Source organism: Lacerta agilis, chromosome 6 (assembly GCF_009819535.1).
Source record: "Lacerta agilis isolate rLacAgi1 chromosome 6, rLacAgi1.pri, whole genome shotgun sequence".
Taxonomy (NCBI): domain Eukaryota; kingdom Metazoa; phylum Chordata; class Lepidosauria; order Squamata; family Lacertidae; genus Lacerta; species Lacerta agilis.
The window spans coordinates 32,457,686-32,479,381 of record NC_046317.1 but is presented as its reverse complement, the minus strand read 5'-3'; the positions used below and the strand labels follow the sequence as shown (position 1 = coordinate 32,479,381).

Here is a 21,696-nt window from a genome sequence, read left to right as displayed (position 1 = left end):
AAAGCAGCCTCTATGGGACTAACCTTGAAAGCACTTACTGAGCTGGTCCCAGTATCACAGTATGTACTTCTAGAGATTCAGCCCCTGCTTTGTTCTTATGATCTCCTCCCTCCTGAAGAAGCAGGGAGAGGTTTGCACAAAGTTTTCTTCTACAACTATGGTATTTTGCATTTATAAAGTAATCACACCCAGCAACTGCAAATGAAAATTCAGAGGCTGGTTTGAACACTGGGCTAATAATGCGTTCCAACTGCTCCCACACACACAAAAAAACCATTACTAATCTCTTTCATTAGGTATTATCATGTTCAACAATAAAAAATAAAATGTCACCCTGTTTTGCTGCAGGAATCATCAGACTCCATATGCTGGGGGAGGATCGTGAAGGCAGTTAACTTGACTATAGAGTTTGGATGAGCAAATGATATTAAAACAGCTATTGTTGTGCCTGTGAGAAACAATGCTGGATATGCTTGGTTTCTGACATACCTTTGACTTGTTTCTTATTCCCTAAGAGAGCACTGGCAGAGATAATAGCTTCTGCCACAGTGCTCTTTCAACCTGTTGAATGGATTCTAGAACTTTAAAGCTGCAATACAAGAGGGAATACAGAGGGTGGCTTCAGTCAGTCAAACTTAGAGGAGCAGGATGTGAACAAAACTCGCACTTCTTGTTCTCTGCATCTTTGTAGGATCCCACAGGAGACAGCTGAACAAGCTCTCATCGCCCGCCGCAGAGCCTCCGTTACAAAGATGCTGGAAAACAGGCCTTGCAAGTTACTAGTGCTTCCTGCCATCCTAACAAATTTGAATGTCTAGTCACCCCAAATGTTGGGATATTGCACCAGTCCAATCAAACATTCCCATTAAAAAGTGCCATAGCGCAATACCAGTAGGTCCACAGCGCATGATATGAGACAAAAGTATTTTCTCCTTCAATACAAACTGCATGATATATTATGGTTCTGTCACCTAACACTCTTAATATAGCACTTAATTACTATTTCTAAAGAGCCGTACTATTTCTAATGCGTCAACATTTTATTCATGAAGAACAGGAGCTAAATAAATTTATAATGCAGGTCTTAGAAGTGGTTTATGTGTAAAATAATCTCCAGCTAACAACAATAATGCCAGAGCTTTGAGAAGAGGCTTTGTTGAACGTTTTATGATGGCAATATTAAAAGCAAACTGTTACTACGTTCTCCTTCCTCCATGTTTCATGGGGTTAAAATGGGTGATGTAATTATTTAATATACCAGGGTTCTTTATTCAACAGTCAGTTTAATTGAATTAAAACCACTGGTTAGCTGAGTCATTGCTAAATTCCCCTTTTAAGGTTTGATGCCTACACAAACTCATTCTGAGATACAACAGTTTATTATGATTATGTAACATCATCAGTTAGTTATTGCACTTTGTAGTATAGATCTTAGCAACTTCACTTAAAGAGGCAAACTGTTAACTCACATCCTGAACTGATGAAAACAAATGAATCTTCTATTAAGTAGCAAAGAGCAATTTCTCACTATTTGTTCTTGTGAATAAATTCAAACGAAAGTCTTTGCGCTTATTTCACACTAGAGCAAAACTTGTACAGATTCCCTGCTTTTTCAGGTGTAATTTTTTTATCCCTTTGTTAATTGGAAGTGCAATATGCAGTGGATACAGAATATCAGCTATCAAATTGCTTATTTTTATTCTGTTTTCAAAGATGAACATTTATTAACTATGTTTCTTTCACTAAAGTTTTATGTGGGGGTTATTTTCAATGTCAGCTTTCATGGAAGCAGGACTTGTAGGAACCAGGGCATTAGAAGTCCTTTCAGAAGAGAAAAATGCTGTGGTTATGCTAACAGGAGAACGACGTTAATGACATTTTTGGCAAATAAATATGCAAAATGCATTGTGTGTGTGTGTGTGTGTGTGTATTCATTCTGATTTCTAATGTTGCATGTAAGATAAACTATGAATGAGGAGGAAATAGGACATTTTAAAGGTTATATCCATATGCCTTTGCAGATTGTGCAGCATGAATGATGTTTAACATAACATTTACAACAAGTAGAGATGTGGCTGACATGTGGAATAGAGCCACAACAGGCATTTGGGGAAATTCTTCAGCCAAATGCTTGTGAAGGGAGAAAACACTGGTATATTTTTGCAAATGGTGGCTTTAAAAAAAAATATGGCACTGATATGTTATCATCTGTCTTATGTAGCATTCAAATTATTGTTGTTATTTGTGTGCATGAACATGTGTGTTTTAGAGCATGTGTGTGTGATCAAAATTCTAACCCTTCTATAGATTTTCCAGACCTAAGCACTATGTTCTATAAGCCAACCAACCGGATACTGTACAGTATAAATTCAGTAGGAAGAACAATACTGACATGTAGAACTTATCACTAATTATAAAAATACAATAAAATAAAGGGATGGTCATTTTCTCTGCAGCCTTATAAAAATTCTGACTTTGAATGAACAAAGGAAATGTTACATTCACAAAGGAGTCTCTGAGAGATATCTTCTGCTTTGTACAGGTTTGGAATATGCTTTGAACTTGACAGACTGAAAAAATGTACCAGTTATTACTTTTTCTGCTGTGCTCAATGTTTGGAGTAGTTCCTTTACCCCGATGGGTGGTTCATTTTACAGCCAATAGCACCTTTTGTCCTTAAGAAAAGATTCGGTACCCTTGAGCTAAGCATCTACAAAAAATAAAATTGAAAAATTTCCCTCCCATTTGTTGGTGAGGAAGCGAAAAGCAGTATCTTATGAAGGCACACCCATGCTGAACTGACAAGAAAATCAAAACCAAAGCATAACTGCACAGTGCAGTCATATCACAAGGCTCATTCTTGAAATCTGAGTATCATGCTAGAAGAAAATCTAGGTATGTGATTTAATTTTGAAGATATGAATCAAAGGCAATATTATTTAGCTTTTTTTGTAAAAAAAAATCTGTGTAAATGAAGATAGACTCTTATTTAAAGAGGGAAATGGATGTTTGTATTGCAGCCTTAAAGATCACATTTTTTTTTAAACTGCAATATTTGGGTTCTTTTTATGTAAACTACAGTCTGCAAATCAGCAGACCATGACTGAATGTGGTGGGTTGTTTTTTTTTGGAAAAGTTATAGATTACAAACATGAACTCACAATTAATATCCTCTAAAAGTAATTTCAGAGCTCTCACGTCTTTTTTTAAAAAAAAAGAAGAAAAAGGACAATGTGTACTTCTTCACAAGGTAATGCAGCTAATAAAAAAGAGTAGAATTAAAGTATTTACATAATGAGCAATTCTACAGAAGGCGATCATCCCCACATAAGCACTGCTGATTATATCCCACGCCGCTTTTTAACAAACTCTACCAGATTGGATCCAGTCATCAGCACTTTCAAAGAATCCTTAAAAGCCATTCATGGTTCTTTACATTTATTGTAGAACGATGTTCTTCAGGTACATTAAGCTGGTGTAAGAGGACAGTGTCAACACAAGGAACCAGCAGGATAATAGAACTTCAGCACCCCCAGTGATCCCAAGCTGGGTTGTACTCGGAGCTGGAAAAGAAAGAAAGAAAAAGAACACAGATTATTTAGAATCTTTTTGAGCTTTCCTCGCTTTTTCTTCTTACAATCAGCTATAAATTATTTTATCAATAGATTTCAAAATAGCAACTTGCAGCAAAGCATAGCTGAAAAGGAAATCACACTTTTACACCACTAAAATTCCTCTGTAGCAAGCAGAATTTTATGATATAGATGAGGGCTGGTTCATACACTACATTTTTAAAAGAGGGAATGCACATGCTTTATTTCCCCTCTTGTCTATTATGGAATCTTGGAAAACGAAGCAGATTGCTTTATGTCAATAGGCATATAGGGCTATTTCATATTGTATAGAAGGTACATGTTCAAGGTGAAACAGAAAATTTTAGAACTTTCCTGGACCTAAAGTGTTGGTATATACCGGTACTAATTCTTCCCCCATGTAGGACTGTCATTTAAACAACAAATTCCGCTCTGTCTGTCTGCCAATCCATCCATCTTAGGCAAACAAAATCACAGTGCAAAATGAACTATGGTGATTATTGCAGAAGAATGTTCAATCATTAAGGTCAAAGGCCACTTCTAGGATTTAACCCAGTAGAAAGTAGCCTTTGCCACCAGCTCAGTCTACTTGAAAAAACATGTAAACGTAATAGGCTGTATAACAACAATTTTAAAGTTATTTACTAGAAACTACTTCTCAGTCTACTGCATAAAGCTTTCTTTCACCCAGCTCTCTATAATGTTGAAATATGCTTCTTGTGCAGGACTCTCACTACCATTTGGCCAACATAGCAGCTCTCTGCTGGAGGATAGATTTTTGTGTGCCCTCAGTTGCAGAGGACCATGTTGTCCTATTAGTATTGTTGTCCCATTAGTATTGTTGAAGTAACATCCAGTTGTCAGTTCAGTCAACTTCTGAATGTTGAATAGAGAGAGGGAAATGCCTTTTAGTTCTTTGCTTCAGGCAGCAAAAGGTCTTGGGGTGGTTCTGTTCTTTTGTATTTAGTTTCAGATGCATTCAGAAGCTGTGGTGGCTGCTCCTCAGTGCTTAGTGGCAGCCACTGTCCTTCTGTTCATTGTTGTTTTGTTTATACTCAGACACATTGTGCTGCAAGTGAATGTGTGCCTGTGCATAGGGTTCCCATATTCCCAAAGTGAAAATCTGGACAGAGTTGTGGAGCCCCCCCCTTTTGCTGATTCGGAGAAAATCCTCCCGGGCGCCATTTTGATGTGTCCAGGAAAACCCGGACGTATGGCAGTTCTGCCTGCGCATAGCCTCTGGATTGTGCACGACCAAACTTTAATGTACCTCTGTGGCATCTTGCATCTTGCCTCTGTAAGTGCCTCCACCTGGAATGATCGTGGTTCTTGATGTGTGGCTACTCAACATGGCTGGCAGCCAACCATGGCCCATTTCCATGTAAACAGCACTTCTTGATGCTACAGGAGCTTAGAAGTGCAATCCCAGTCGTGCTTTTGTTGTTTCTGTAATTGCTTTAGGATGCAATGGGCTCACTGTGGTATAGTACACTGTGTGAAGAAGGATAGCATCCTACCCTTCAGCAGCTCTTCAGGAAAACAGTCCATGGCTCTCAGCAGTGTGCTCCAGTAAAACCAAGTTGTTTGATCACAGCTTGATACAGCTGTTTTGTGGAACATTGAGTTCATTGTCTGAATGCCTCTCTCAGTTGGTCCACTGAAATGTGAGGGTCTCAAGATTGCGGTATATGTTATTTCCCACTGTATTGCTTGTATTCTTTACTTGCCTGTAGGAGACATGGTCCCCTGTCAAATATTTGAGGAACACCAGGTTTTGCAAAGATAACATTTAAATTTGGTTGTAGCAAAGTGTGCTGAATTATCTAGGAGGGTATTTGGAGGAACAATGAATTGGGAGTAGGTACAAATGTCTAAGAAATACCTGCAGTTTTCTTGAGCTGTGATAGTTTACAGGTGTTACTGGGGCAAGTCACTTTACACCTTGTCTTGTCTGGAATGACTACTCTGTCATCACTGCTTTGTGATGAGGGGATCTTTTGTAGGCCAGCATGGCTGCAGTCCAGGATTCATTTACTTTCTTTTGCTTGTCCAGCCTTTCTCTTTCAGCCCCTGTTCTGAACTCTGTATCAGAACTCTGTACTTGCATAATAAACTCTTCCTTCGCAAACATAATCAGTGTCATTCCACAGATTCCTGCTTATGTTCTTGATAACGAGAATCTCTTTTTATAGCTATGCAGTCATGTTACAATAGGCAGAGAAGCAACTTGCAGATACTTTGCCAGAGACTTTGAAAATACAGTACAGTGGTACCTCGCTAGACGAATGCCTCGCTAGACGAAAAACTCGCTAGACGAAAGGCATTCGTTAGCGAAAGGCTGACTCGCAAGACAAATTTCCTATGGGCTTGCCTTGCAAGACGAAAAATTTTCGCGATTCCCCCCCGTCAAACCGCTCTTCTCCCGTTGGTGCTTCGCAAGACGAAATTTTCGCTATACGACAGCACTCGCAGAACGAATTAATTTCGTCTTGCGAGGCACCACTGTACTTCCTAATAACAGAGGGTGATGTTTTTGTTGTAAATTTACGGTTTAGTCTGTTAACTTAAAGTTTTATGGAAGTCTTATAGTTGAAAGTTTAAGTACATATATGTTGTTTTGGGAAATTGTTGCGCGATGGGCCAATGGCCGTAATAATAAATATCTATCTATCAGTACTTCCTAAGTAATGAACTTCAACTTCTAGGTGCGGATTAAATAAGCTTCTAGTCCATATTACAAGGCATAGGCTGGTATTAGGGCTGAGCCACATGCTCTACATCAGGGGTCAGCAAACTTATCGTGCCTTGGGTCGGTGTCTCCAGCGCCGATTGCGTGGTGGGCCGGAGGAGCGCGCCCATACGTGTGCGCACAGGCTATTTCTGGTGCACTTCTGGGTTGGAGGAGCACCGGAAATAGCTTGTGCGCATGTGCATGGGCCTTCTCCAACCCGGATGTGCACCGGAAATAACGCTTGCGCATGTGCACAAGCTATTTCGGGTGCTCCTCCGACCCAGAAGTTGGCAGCAGCGCCGCGCCAGTAAGAGCAGGTGGCAGCAGCAGGGGGCGCTGCGGGCTGGATAAATGAGTCCCTTGGGCCGTATCCAGCCCGCGGGCCTTAGTTTGGAGACCTCTGCTCTACATCATGGGTACTTGCACAACACTGTCAAACTGATAGTTATGTAAATTCAACTAACAAATATACCCACAACGTAACTGACTGTGTTTAACTATATAAATTCTTTATACATCATATAAACATAACAAAGAAAAGTTCATCTTTTGCAAGTACTGCTCATTAAAGTTGTTACGTTTGACACTTGTATACGCTAAGACATACGTGGAACACAAAAAGCTTTTATTTGGACATTACGTTAAAAAAAAAATGATTCATTTGTACATACATGGAACACAAAAGCTTCTATTTCGACATTACGTATATAAGAACTGATCCATTTGTATTTCCTGTTCTAAATGTTGGTCCTTAATTGCTTCTACTGAATTAGATAATGTGAAAAGAGTTATGTTTATATGATGTATAAAGAATTTATATAGTTAAACACCGCCAGTTACGTTGTGGGTATATTTGCTATATCTTGGGTAGGCAAACTAAGGCCCGGGGCCTGGATCCAGCCCAATCGCCTTCTAAATCCAGCCTGCGGACAGTCCGGGAATCAGTGTGTTTTTACATGAGTAGAATGTGTCCTTTTATTTAAAATGCATCTCTGGGTTATTTGTGGCGCCTGCCTAGTGTTTTTACATGAGTAGAAGGTATGCTTTTATTTAAAATGCATCTCTAGGTTATTTGTGGGGCATAGGAATTCGTTCATAAATTTCCCCCCAAATATAGTCCGTCCACCCCCCCCCAGGTCTGAGGGACAGTGGGCCGGCCCCCTGCTGAAAAAGTTTGCTGACCCCTGCTCTACATTAATATGGCTCATCCTCACAGGCCTTTGCAATGCGTGAGAGAGATGGGGATGGATTGTCTCAACTTTGGTGTCATTGGGTTTGATTACATGTGATGAGAAGACATGTTCCATGCACTTTACTCCTTGGGCCAAGCACTGCTCTATCATGTTTCTCACATTTTTCAGTATCTTGTTATGTTTCTCATGTGTGGATGCTGTTACACTCATGTCATTTGCTATTATGAGCACTTCTGTGGTATCTCCAAATGTGTCATAATTTTTTTTTGTTGAAGCACTTCAATATTTGACTTAATTCCAAAAGGTAGACTAAGAAATTTGAATCTGCCCCATGATGTGTTGAAAATACATAGGTCAGCAGAATTCCCTATCCAGTCCATTTTGCCAAATGCGTCTTTTGCATCCAGAATCATAAAGATGTTTATAGCAGCGAAACGACACTGAACATCTGCTGCCATTAGAATGAAATTATGTTGTCCTCCATTCTGGGATCCAAGCAAATCTGCAGATTGCCATTTTTTACTCTGTCGGTGATGCTCAAGTGCTCAAGCTATTAACCCATGGGGTAGACAGAGTCATTCTGGCTATAAACTCTTCTTTCTCCAAAAGCTCTAGCAATGATGATGATGATGATGATGATGATGATTTTTAAAAAGGCTGTTAAAATGGTATCTGCATACCCCCAGTTTGATGGATGGCAGTGCTGGATTTGTGGATCTATAATTTATCCCACAAATTTTGCTGGGTTCCTAAAAATTCCATTCATCTTTAGCATGGGGCAGTTTGTGCCAATTCAAGCTGAGATGTGGTCAAGCATCCTGACCTAACAATAGTGTGGTAGATGATGTGGTGGTGAAAAAAATTGAAGACTAGTCTTATAGCTGCTATGTCTTGTCACTGGATGAACAGAGCCTGTGAGGTGGTGTTCTCCTTGCCCTCCTGTGGCTTGGCTTTGATCGTGGTGCCTTGAGTGCTATGCTGTTTTAGGACTTGCAGACTTCCAGGAATTTGTCACTCTCTGACCCAGCCATGAACTCAGTCTGTGTTTGTGCAACTTCAGAGGCTCTGCAGATGTGTTACTGCCTTTTATAAACTCAAGATTCCCTTAGTAATGTCTCCTTTAGTTTCTTAATTTGTCACACTGAACAGTTTTGACCATGAGCATGTATGATCCTCAATGGCCCCAAGCGCACTGAACACATTTTGTTTCTTCCTTTATCTTCTGAAAGATTTTAAATGTTAAAGTTTCTGTTTCTGTTAAATGAGAATGACAGCAGAACCTGTAAACCTTAAAAACAATATCTTTATGATTATGTGATTTCCTAGGATTGTTTAATCATCATCCATTGTTGGCCCCTTTTATCTGCTGAACTAGGGAACCCTTCTTCAACCCGGTAGACTCTTAAATAAATAAATTTTGGAAATTGCTCCAGGGAAGAGACACAGAGCAAAAGAGATTTCACGGTCTCTCATATGATGAGGTTAAATATACAAGAGCATTTTACTGACCATTTCAAAGTAGCAATATCATCAAGCTTTTAGATCATTATCAGGAAGGTTATTAACTCTTTAGAAAAGAGATCCAGCAGGATCTCACTAGTCCCAGCTGAGGCCTTGCATACTAATGAGGTCATTTAAAAAAAATTTAAATATACACTTAAAATGTATACTCATAAAAGATCACATACAGATTGTTAAAATAAAAATTACAGCAACAGCCCTTTCATTAAAAGTAAGCAGCCCCAATAGAGAAGAAAGTTCCAAAGGGCTGATTGCAACAAGCTGCTGATTCTGTTCCCCTTATCTGTACTTAAAAGCAATCATAAAAACAGGAAGAATAAAATTACAGTATGATAAAATAATAATCATAATAATCATAGAATGCTTAAAAAGAATGAGTGGCGTAAAATATATTCCATAGTGGAATACAAGGTTCATATTTCTACCAAACATACCAAATATTCATGAATGTTGCCAAATAAACTCATTCCCACTAAATATGTTTGCATATATATATATATATATATATATATATATATATATATATATATCACTAACAGCCTCCAAGCTGTTACAACCTACTTCCAGAATTAGTTACAACTCCACCACATATGCCAATATGTTCCTCATACATTATAGCTTTGCCAGCATAAAGGGGAACCTGATCTCACCAGACAGGCTAGTCAGACCAGCCTTTAAAACCAGTAGTGGACCACCTTCAAAGAATTCTCCCTAATGTTAGTAGACATGGACTTAAAGGAACAAGTAGACCAGAACTTAGGCTATTTCTATGCCCTTTTAAAATGTGTGTGTGTGGGGGGGGTGATTGGGTTGTTGTTTTTATTTTGCTTATGTACTTTGTGGTTTTATATTCTGATTTTATCCTGTGAACTGCCCTGAGACCCGCAGGTATAGAGTGGTATAATTATTCAACCATCATCATCATCAACAACATCATTCAGTTCACCTATAGTGTCCAGCTCCCACACTGATTTCAAAATAGTAAGTGGAGAGAACAGCAATTGTAGGGAATATATCAGAGACCCTGCCTTTCTGGGCACTTGCTACAGCTAGATGTTCATAAAGATTCAGCGCTCTAGTGGCTACACCATGCAATAACAATGCAATTTAAGTACCCGGTATGTTGGCGCACCAGCCCTAGGCCTTTGAAGATGCACATTACTATGCCCCCAGAAACAAGATGTCTGTCTTTTCTTTAGAGACGGATGTTTTCCTAAAATCTCAATGTCTAGTTTATTCACACAGATTTCCCCCCTCTTAATTTCTTTCCCTCCCCAATTTTTTTTATTAATTTTCACATAACACAAACAAAACACCACACACAAAAATTACATACAATAAAGATAATATAACCAAACAAAAATCCTTATTTAAACCTATCTATTCTTCTATATAACATTGTAGGTTGACTTCCTCACATCCTCTCTGGCTGCTTTCCTTGTAAATTACTCTTTAGTAATTTCCTTACCTTTTTCTATACTAAATTAAAACTCTAATCATCTTAACTTTATTTTAATAGCCTTATCATTACTTCCTCTATTTCTAAACCTTATCTAACTTCTATATCTGTAGCCTAACTATTTCCACCTGTCTGCATTTAAATAGTAATTTTAACATCTTTCTTCAAATATACTTTAAATTTAATCCAATCTTTCTCCACTGCGTCACCCCTCAGGTCTCGGAGTTTCCCCCCTCTTAATTTCTGTGTCTTTGCTCTTGACAAAAATATGCTAAAAATATGAGCGATTCCCACGCAATATATGTATTATCATATGTATGCACACTCCAGCTTTCCATAAAGTAACCAGCGCATAAGCAGAGACATACAACAATGCACACAACTGTATAAAAATACTTACCCTATTTTTTGTGTATAAGGCACCCCCATGTATATTTTTTTAACCCAAAATTAATAAATTAAGTTGTTTAGCTGTTTTGGGGGGTGGGGAAGGTCACTTCTGTCAATCACTCAACCACCTGCCCACCACTACCAATTGCTTGCCACAGCTACTGCCGATCACACACCTTGCCGCAGCCGCCAATTGTCTGCCTGCTCACCGCCACCAACAGCCCACCTGCCCACTTGCCGCAGCCGCCAATCGCCTGCCCAATTGCCGCAGCCACAGCCAATCAGCAGCAGGCCTTGCCGCAGCCACCAATCACCCACCCAATCGCCGCTGCCAGTCTCCTGCTTGCTGCTGCCATTAATCGCACGTCCCCCCCTCACTATCCATGTATAAGATGACACCCAATTTTTGCCTTTTTTTAAAAGCATAAAGCACCGTCTTATACACAAAAAATACGGTATGTATTATTAGTCAAATTATGCTGCATACAGTAAATGTAGTACATAGTAGTTCCCTCTTCATTTGACTCTTTTATAAATGTTGTATATATGATGTATTACTTGTTGTGTATAGTTTTGAATATAAGTAGTTGAGCTTTTGAGAAATGCACAGGTGGCTGGGACATAAGCAGACACTCAATACAAGAGGTGGTCTCAAGCAGCTGGGAATTGCCAATTTCCGGTATGATTCCATTTAAAACTTATTCCTCCTCCATCCTCCTCCTCCTGTTATGGGGCAATGAGTGAGCCTTTGTGATTACAGACAAGGCTGCAGAGTTGTGTATGTGTGCAGCTTGGCTCACACAAAAGCAGCTAGACGGGGGTCTATGCCTCTGAGCACTTGAAATTATTGTTTCCCCAAAAATATACCGACTGAATTCCAACACAACTTTAAAAGCAAAAATGCCAGTCTAAAAGCAAAATCCATTTCTACTTTTCCCTTATTCATGTGTTTAAGGAAATGGGGCATCTGCAGTTGATATTGATTTATAACATTAAGATAAAGGTAAGCAAATGAGCCGTGTGACTCTCTAAGCTTTCATTTAAAGTTCTTTGGCAGTAGCAAAGGTATCTGTAAAGCAAGACGTTTTGGTAATCAACTTCCAAAATAGACAACAATGCATTTAATTCAAACTACCCACAATTCACATCAAGGGCTAAGTTGAGAGAAGTAGAAATGCAAATGAAGGTCTGACCTCAATTTTGCACAAAGGCTTGAATACAGAACACAGGCAGAGCAGGTGAAATAAATGGGGTTGAGGCTGATGAAGCAAATTAAAGTCAAAGTTGTCAAAATGAATTAAACAATGTTGGAGTTGCTGAAGCAAATTATTCAAAGTCAAAGTTTTTTTTAAATGGCCCATATCAATTCCATGTGTTCAGCTAATAAACTGAAACTTTAGATTTCATTTGTGAATTTGAAAAAGCTCTCTTTGTCCCAGTCATAATCAGTCAGGACCTTGCAGCAAGGAACCTAATCCGCACATTATTCTGACCTGTGCCTTTAAATGCCTTGAACTGTTTTTTGAGCTAGTGCATATGTACTAGCCTCCACTGCTATGACTATCCTAGAAGCTGAGGCTAGTCTCCATCTGTGAGAAATGAGATTCACTTATCAGTGGGTTTCTGGTCCGTGTCATACCTTCTGTGTAGAGTCCAGCAAAGATTCCACACTGTTCGGGAGTCACGGTCAATAATTCTTAGTACATCCAACCATAGACCAGATCATCTGTGCCTGGCAAGCACAATCCAAGGAGGCTGATAATGCAGTAAGTTTTGCAACCCATTCTTGCGTGGCTATATCCCTCCCTCCCAGGTGAATAAATTGCTACGAGGTAGGTGAAAAAACCCGATTTGGCTAGCCCAATGGGAAAAAGTCCTACCAGGCCCCCCAGCCAAGTGAGGCGACCAACCGAAGTCCATAGCAAGGTCAATACCTAATCTAAAGGGTGGGTGGGCGGGAGAACCTATGCGGCTGGGAGCAGGAAAAAGAGAGGGGGAAGGATTCCCGCCGTCTCACGTTTAAAGGGACTGTTGGCCCCTCCCCTTGGCTGACCGGATTGGTCAGCCATCGGGGAAAAGCCTCTGGAATCCACCAACCGTGCAGGGGCTGAGCTTCAGCCCCCGCACGCGTGCTCGGGTCGTGATGCCCGCAACACCACCTCCTGCCGATAGGCGGAAGTGGCTTTACCACCAACATCCAGAGAAAAGACCTTTGGGTCATTTTCCTTGTCCTGACTTTGACATAGAAAACAGCTTCTGCAACTGCTAATAATTCAACTTGGCCCCAAACTAGGGCTTTCTTTCAGCCGGAACTCGGGAGGTGCCATTGCCATTATAAGAGAACAAGGGAGGCATTCATGGTGAGTTCCAGCACCTCTTTCCTAAATAATAATAATAATAATAATAATAATAATAATAATAATAATAATAAATAAATAAATAAAGCACTTCTCAAAACAGATACTTTGCATTGTTCAAGCTCTGTGCTGATAACTTTTGTAGACTACTAATTAAATACCTTCCCCTCTACCCAATCAAGGCCCTCTTTTGATGTGTGCCTGGCCATTCCAGGCTGGGGAAACAGATGGAGCAGCTGTTGTCGCATGGCCCATCAGCCTGGCAACGGTGATGAAGTCTTTCACCCGATACTCTTCTCATCACTGTTATGACAATGTATGTTGGGAGGAAGTACTCCTCTATTTCTCTAACAATGTCAGATACTATGATAGCAGATTATACGAGCAAGACAATGCACAAATTCCAGCCTGTTTCCAAGAAAAGTTCCACCACCCCTGCTTCTCTCACACCAAAGAGGAACAGAAGCAGGTAGTTCAGAATGACAACTGCCACTGATGCACATTTTGAGTAGCAAACAGTAATTGAATTTCTCACAGCTGAGGAGATCTTGCCAACTGAGATTCACCACTGCATGATGAATGTATACAGACCTCTACATGTTGTGAATGCTGGATACGCTCTTTGAAAATTGAGCTTAAAGCTAGACCTTATGGCAGCCAGCAGGAATAACTATTAACAAAGAGAATGCACAGATAGCAATTGAACTGGTTGGCAAAGACTGACACATCACATGGCACGAATTGAAAGGAAATCTCTGCATCATTTAGTGCACTACACTAGCCACAGAGGCCATTTGCACAGAATGCTGCAGGCCTACACAAAGGAGCATTGTTCTTCCTCAAATCACGATGGGTGTTAGGAGAAGGCTCTAGAAAGCATCTGTCCATGATCAAGGCACCTTGAAAAGGAGTAACTTTTTTTAAAAAAATCTAAATGTAACAGTTTTCTGTCTGATACTACACTAGCTATTTTTGAGATCTTCAGGAAATAACTTTCTGAAGTCTGAATGGACGAAGAAACTATGCACTGAAGCACTGAAAAATATGGCCAAATGGTATTATGGCAGAAATTATTTGTATTAACATGAAAAGCAGGTGTTATTCAAGGCCTCTTAATCTTTTATGCATGGCACACTGTAAATTGGGCAAATCGTGTTATTCTAGGGATGGGTTTGTTTGTGTGTGTTTGCCTTCACACTGGTTGGTTTATGGTGGTTTTCTACCTTATTAAGAGCTACTGGTCATGATTGTTGTGTATTGCCTTCAGCGTCAGAGGTATGTATACCTGTTCCTGGGGAATCACAAGTGGGCTTTTGCATCCGTGTATAGCTTCTGGCTTCCCATAGGCACCTGGCTGGTTATTGTGAGAGCAGGGTACTGTACTAGGTGGTAGTGGGGTGTAGAAGCTCTTGGTGGGGGTTGAATAATGAGATGAGGTGGAATAATTCAGGGTGCTCAAAGGGTAACATTAATAAACCCAAGTCAAAAGTTTTGTGTTGCTTTATCTCCCTGTTGTTTCCATATTTTCTGCTCTTATTTCTTTGTGTTTTCCTAAATCTCTGTTGCTCTTGTTGTTGTGTTTCCTAAATCTCATTGTTGTGGTTATACAGTATTTATTTATATCCCACCTTTCTCCATAATGGGACCCAAGGTGGCTTACAACTAAAACAGAAACAGCTAAAAACAAAAGGCAACCAATGAAAAAAAAATTAAACATGCACAGGGTTGCACTGTAAAACATTATCTTAGACATGGGAGGGAAAAGTAAATTTAAAAGAAACATATTATCTCTACTCTGGTGAAAACCATGTTCTGTAGTTAACACAGCATGTAGAAGAAGGGTTCAAGAAGCAAAGGTGACCATCTTTACATCCACGGGCTCTCCAAGAAGCAAGGCTGTCCAAAATGTTTGCAAAGCATTGAAGAACTCTGCGTTTATTTTGTTGTTGTTGTTGTTAAAGCACATCAGTAGAAAATTTCTTTAAAAGGCAAAAGTTTTTTTTAAAAAAATTGGGGGGTGGGGGGAAATCTACGTTGCTGTGCTTTAACAGCAGCAACAACAACCCTAGAGCTGTTCAGAACTATACAGGCAGCTGGCTAGGTTCATGTTGCAATGGAAGACACAAACAAGCTCTGGAAAGGTCTGAAGCTGCAAAAATCCACATGGAAAGATACACACCACTCAGCGAACTTTTAATTATGTTTAGGTAAGAGGAAGAAGAGACAAACCCCCACTCCCTCTCAAAAATGTGAATCTGACAAAGTTGTAGCAGGTATGATACAGCTATTGTGCTAATATGGATTATGGAGGAACTTTCCCAACAAAAAAAATCCTGTAGAATGTCTGCAATTTAGCAGACATAATCCACTCTGGATTATGCTATTATGTATGTGCTTGTAAATTTCACCTACTTTGGCCAAAAAAGCGGGGGGAGATACAGCCATTTTTAGATTCTCCATTATAGTGAATGAGGAACAGATAGATTCATTTTATACAGAGTGGCACAAAACCTGAATTACAGATTTAAGTAGAGGAAACACAGAGCAACTCGGAAATAGAATGGAATTAAAAGAAACACATATAGATACAAGGTGAATATTGGGGCCACCACACAATTCTACTAAATATGCCTTTGGTCTAATCAAGCAAGATGCTTCTTATGTTCTATTCTTGGAACTAGATTGTTCCTGGTCCACCCACAGGATCTGTGATCTTAATATTCATGCTCTCTAAATTTCAGGTGCCAGTATCAGATACAAATGCTCTCTCATCTCCAGACAATCAAGGACTTTCATCTTTCAATAGCGACCTAAATAAGTAAGTTTGACAGAGTAATGCTTCTTTGGCAATACTTGTAATGCATTGTGTTATCCAGGTACTTCTGCAATATTGAAAATGGTGCTTTACAGTTCTGAGTTTGGTGAATTCTGGAGTAGATTTGGGTGGGGGTTTACATGGAGAGGTGAGGGAGACCATGATAGAAGTCCTTGGACCAGCAAACAACTTTGTTGGAGACAACCCATAGAAATTTAAATGCACTTTTTGTGCAGGTTTTTTTTTTTTTTTAAGCAGATGAATGCAAAAATAGGAGAGTATGGCTTTACGGATGAATAGGTGCAAAAGGGACATGGACCAGAAATAGTCTGATCAATCTGTTCCTAGGAAAATATTGTGAGTGAGCATAGAGAGCTTCCTCTCCCAGGGTTCTCTTTAAAGGTATCAGAGAAATAACAGGTAACCCAACAGAGCGTCATGTCAATTTGTAATATTGCATTAATCATCATAACAAATAAATATACCTGAATATTTGCTAATTAAAGGTCTTTTCTGAGCTTAGCAGAGTATGAAACACAAGAGATGCAATAAAATTAATGGAATAAATACGCACAAGTTCATCCCATTTTGTTTGCTTTGTGGTGCTGCAGTCCCCTGAGTTGGCAATTTAATTGTGTTTTGAATAGCAGACCTAAAAATTTCCCTCATTTCCTTGTAAGAGAAGTCAGAAGCACAGCTGTCACGCTCTTGACAATTTCCAATTTGTGTTGAGTTATTTGCTTCTTATTATGCACAGAGTATGACATGAACAAAACATCACTTTAACTCCTTCTTGGGAATCTTCACCTAATACAATAAATTTACAGAATATAAAATAAAGGCCCCAATTCAGGAACTTTCATTTGCATGAGCAATACCCTCAGCTTTAAACACTTTTTAGGCCACACTAATCACCTGAATTTTCAATGTTGCTGAAGCAAATAGAGTTCTCTCTTACACTTTCCTTCCTTTGATTACAAAGCAAAGTTAAATTAGAAATCAGTATGACAAACCAACCTTTCATTTAGATCAAAAATCAAGCTAGGAAGATCAAGCATACTGTAGGTGGTATTTCATCTTATCATATTAAAACAGTTTCCTCAATTTACTGCATAATCTGGACTGTTGTGACTTCTTAAGCAAGCAGAAAATTATGCAAATCTGCTTTCCTTCATATGAACTTCAAGCTTAATAAATCATAACCAGATTGTACAAATGCAAACACATCAGATCTACAATGCATCTGTTTTATTTTTTTAATGTAATATTAGAAAGGTAATTCAAAGTAAGTAAATGAAATATTCATATTTCTTCTGGTAGATTGGATACAGCAGCTGCTAAAAGACAAACTTCAGTGCCTGACACCCACAACCTGTTGACACCATAGAATCAGTGGAGCTTCCCTGTCAATCAATCAATTTATTTATTGCATTAGCCCTATGGCCATAGCTTCCCTGTCCTGGTATTGCCAAGCAGTCACAAGATTGGCTTATTCCAAGAACTGAAGGATACAAATCTACAAAATAAAAACCCAGCAATGCTGTTTTAGCACCAATTACACAGAGCTGTTGCTTAAAAATACATATTTTAGAAGGCATTTTTTAACAAAAAACAAAGAAGTGTGCATTTAAATGCTTATGTCAATGTATACCTGTTAATGCAAAAATGGGACAAAATGGACTTCTAGGTGCATACGTATGGATATGACTAAAAATAAACTGAATAGCCCACCCCTTTTAGTGAGTCTGCATGTGGATTTAATCTTAGAGCCACCAAACTTGTGGGCTAGCTGAAGCGCAACGCCAACATCTTTTTCACCAGTGTGATTGCTTACTGTTGCTGTTAATTATGCACCCTTCACCCTAAGGTGGGTTACAACATTAAAACACAATCTTAATATCAGTTTAAAACAACCTATAACCACAAAAATAAGTTGGGTCCTGAGAATATAGCTATATCTAACCCAATAACCCCCCTTCTGTCTGTCTGTCTGTCTGTCTGCCTGCCTGTCTGTCTGTCTGTCTGTCTGTCTACCTATCTATCTATCTATCTATCTATCTATCTATCTATTGCACCGAGCCAGCTTTTAGTTAGTGCATATTAACTAATATATTAAAGTATATATTCTTGGGAAACTGTTAACCTGAATTACCGGTATACTTCTAATAATGTTTTAAATTGCATATCAGTTGCATATTGATTTCAGTGTGCAGTTTTAACTGTTTTGTTTTGCTTTGGGAGAAACCCAGTGAACTCCTGTTTTGGGAGGTGATAGGAACACAGTTAATAAATCCACCCCACTTACCCAGGAGTATGCTTCATTGACTTTAATATGACTTGTTTCAGAGTAGACATGGTTGGAACTGCAGCCTAAGATAACCACCAGACCCAACAGAAGTGGCTTGTTCCTGTTGCTACCTTCCCATGACCAGCTATTCTGTGTTGAACCAATTAAAACAAGTTACAGGTAGGTAGCCGTGTTGGTCTGCCATAGTCATAGTGCACACGAAAGCTCATGCCAAGAACAAATTTAGTTGGTCTCTAAGGTGCTACTGGAAGGAATTTTTTAATTATTTATTTTGTTTCATAGTATTCATAAGTCTCCTGTTCCAAATATTATCCTCACAACACTGAGACATAGACTGACAGTGAATAGCCCAAGGACACCCAGGGATTCCTACACTCTCGTACATTTAATATCCTTCCACATTTTGGGAAGAGGCCTAGAAATGAATAAGTCAGGGTGTAGGGGAATAATCTTTTTTCGATAGGGCTGATAGTTTGGGGGAGAGCTGGTTAACAGCTCTGTGTGTCACTTAAGACTAACCAATTCATGCTCCAGTACTATTTGGGAGCCATTCCTATGAAATTTAATGGGGCTTACTTCTGAGTAATGTATGCTATTGTGATGCCAGGGGCCCATTCTAGAACAAGGTTAGACACTTTTCAGTTGAGTTATGCACTTAGTACTTTAGTATTCACACTTTTGCAAGGGAGGAGGATGGGAAGAAAACCAGCACTTGGTCCCATCCACGTGACTTCCTTGATCCGACTCATGTGGCCTTATTGGCCCGGCCTACATGACCTCCTTGGCCACAGGTGACCTACCAGTTCCACAGCTTACTGGCAGCCATCATCTAAGGCCTAAACATATTTTAGCTCTTGAATGTTCATTTTCTGCAACATCTATATCTGTTAATTAGGCTGTTGGCAGTAAAGCACTATGTTGAGAGACATTTGGGTTAGATCTCTTCAATTTCAAAGAGCTGTGCTACTTCCCATCCCTTTATAATCATTGTCAAATTGAAAAACATACGGATATGTTATTCTGAAGAAGTATTCAAATTAGATGTGAAGGTCAAGTGACTATTTGTTAAATAACTAGTAAATATATCAGAGACCTAATTCTGCTTAACTTAAAATGATGCCTGGAATGAGAATTTATTATGAGAACGTCTTGGTGTCGGTTGTGGGAGTGTGACTGCCTTGGGTCTAAATCAACCTTAAGGAAGCCTGGCTATTAGGAAAAGAAAGAGAAAGAAACCTAAGAGACCAGATGCTAGTTCATTTTGTAGCTTGCCAAATCTCTGAGGCATGATGTGTGGTGAGTGATCTATTGGAATGTGCTGCCATCTGGGAAGTCCACTAGGCACAGACTTCTTGTCTTGACCTGTGTGACCTCTCCAGCTGTTCCTTACTTTTCTCTATCTGTATACAGTATATAAATTAATACCCCTTTATCAAATCTCCCTGTCAAACAAGTGGCATCAACAGCAGTACTACCGCACTAAGAGACAAGACACTTAGCTATGCTGCCTTTCTAAACTCCACATTAAATCATTTAAAAACATTTGGATATTCCCCTCCTCTCCTAGGCTTCCTACTGCAGCCCAAAGATGAATCCCCTGAAACATTTGAAAACATCAAACATCAAGTTTGATGTTAGCTTAATCGTCCCTTCTAATACAGGTACTGGAATGGGGAACCTTGGGCCTGGAGGCCAAATGCATCCCTCCATGACTCTCTGACTCATCACTGGAGCTCTCTTCAAACCACACACCCATCATCGACTAGGGCTGGGTGACACCTGGTTTTCAATATTGTGATGTATCACCAGCTAAACATTGCGATATATTGATATATCACAGTATCTGAAATAAGGAAGGAGCAACACAAAGGTGAACAGGACAATGTCCTGGCAACTGCTACTACTTAGGAGTCTAAAACTGATAAATGAATACATAATTATCACCTCATGGTCACTTTCAGCAGCAGGCAAGCCAAAATGCATCCAAATGAGACTTGTTAGGGCTTGTCTACCAAATGGTGGTATTTAGCACAATCCAAAGTATGGGGATGAGTCATAGTGAATACAAATAATCTGGGACTGCCAGACCTCCAGCAAATCTACTAAGTAGCAGCAGCCTGGCGGCAGCAGAATCAACAACAGCAGAGGAAGGGCAGAAGCAGCCTGGCAGCAGGGACACAATAATCAGCAATCTGCGAAGCATTGCCACAGCAGTGGGTGGCAGCGGCAGAAGCAGTGGCAACCTGCAAGGCCTTGTTGTGGTGGCGGCAGTAGTGGCAGCCTGCAAGGCCTTGCAGTGGCGGCAGGAAACAGTGGCAGAAGCAGATGGCTTTACTTTGCACCCTTCTTGAGTGTTTTTGCCTGCCTGGAATGCTCTAAGAGTGTCTGTTGCTTGTCTGTATATGGAGGATAGGAGTTAGCCTAGGAGCTAGCCTACTGTGCGGATCTATTAATCAACCTAAAATCCTAATTGTTGGCTTAAGAAAAAGAAAAAGAGGCACAATAAATATCTCGGCATTAAATAAAACTCTCCACCATGGATCACTTAACCATTCTTCCTGCAAAGGAATAGCTGCCTGCATGGCATCATAAGGCATATACAAACAATTATATATCTTTGTGGAAAGGGGCTTGCTGTTACAATATAGGCTTAGGCACAGTGGGACTCTACCCTAGTTGGTATTTTCCAGATGATAATGAAAGACAAATAATATATAATAAGCACTTGCGCCTATTTTCCTGATAAAAGCAGCACCTAATATTTGCTGGATAGACTATGCAGCTTTGGAATTGCAATTCAGTTGCAAGTGATAAAGTGCAGTCATTATGTGCTGTGTTCAACATTGCTACCTTACATTATTTAGCAGATATATGTAAAGATGAAGTAAAATTTAGCTTAGATGTAGGCTGCTGAGTCTGCTAATGACATCTTTGTTGCAATAGCTGAAAGAGAGAGGGAAATGTTGGTGTTAACGTGTGTTATATTAATACAGAAGGATCTCCCCCCTCCCCCGCAAGACAGGCCTCAAGTTTGGAGAAGGTATAATTGCTATGCAGTGAAATAAGACCAATCCTTAAAATAAATAATGAAGAAGAGAAGGATTTTGATAAAGTACTAACTTGTTATCATTCAGAGTGCAAATTGTTTTATCTTCAATTAGTGAATTCTGCTATTGGTAAAGATAGATCACATATAGGCAAGCATGCCATTTTTAGCCCTTGGGGGAGAGTACCTTTGCTTTATTAAAGGAAGAATCTAACAGTATTAGTTTTCATAACTTCCCGGCCAGGAGGTTATTATGGTCTAGGGATCTAATTTCTTCTGAATG

The 21,696-nt window shown here is 39.6% G+C and overlaps 1 protein-coding gene and 1 long non-coding RNA gene across 3 annotated transcripts in view; one reads left to right on the top strand and one right to left on the bottom strand.

The window, feature by feature from the left end:
• LOC117048239 overlaps nt 1-21,696 on the top strand; it is a 98,267-nt gene that overhangs the window by 68,421 nt on the left and 8,150 nt on the right. The window contains exon 4 of the long non-coding RNA XR_004426819.1: nt 15,986-16,062. This is a non-coding gene — a long non-coding RNA (uncharacterized LOC117048239). The remainder of the gene's footprint in view (nt 1-15,985; nt 16,063-21,696) is intronic.
• The window catches only part of NEGR1 (neuronal growth regulator 1), a 434,548-nt gene continuing 416,273 nt past the window's right edge, over nt 3,422-21,696 (bottom strand). For both annotated transcript variants that reach the window (XM_033151809.1, XM_033151810.1), the window contains one exon: nt 3,422-3,563. In XM_033151809.1, coding sequence (XP_033007700.1) covers nt 3,439-3,563 — 125 coding nt within the window. In that variant the 3' untranslated portion in view covers nt 3,422-3,438. The remainder of the gene's footprint in view (nt 3,564-21,696) is intronic.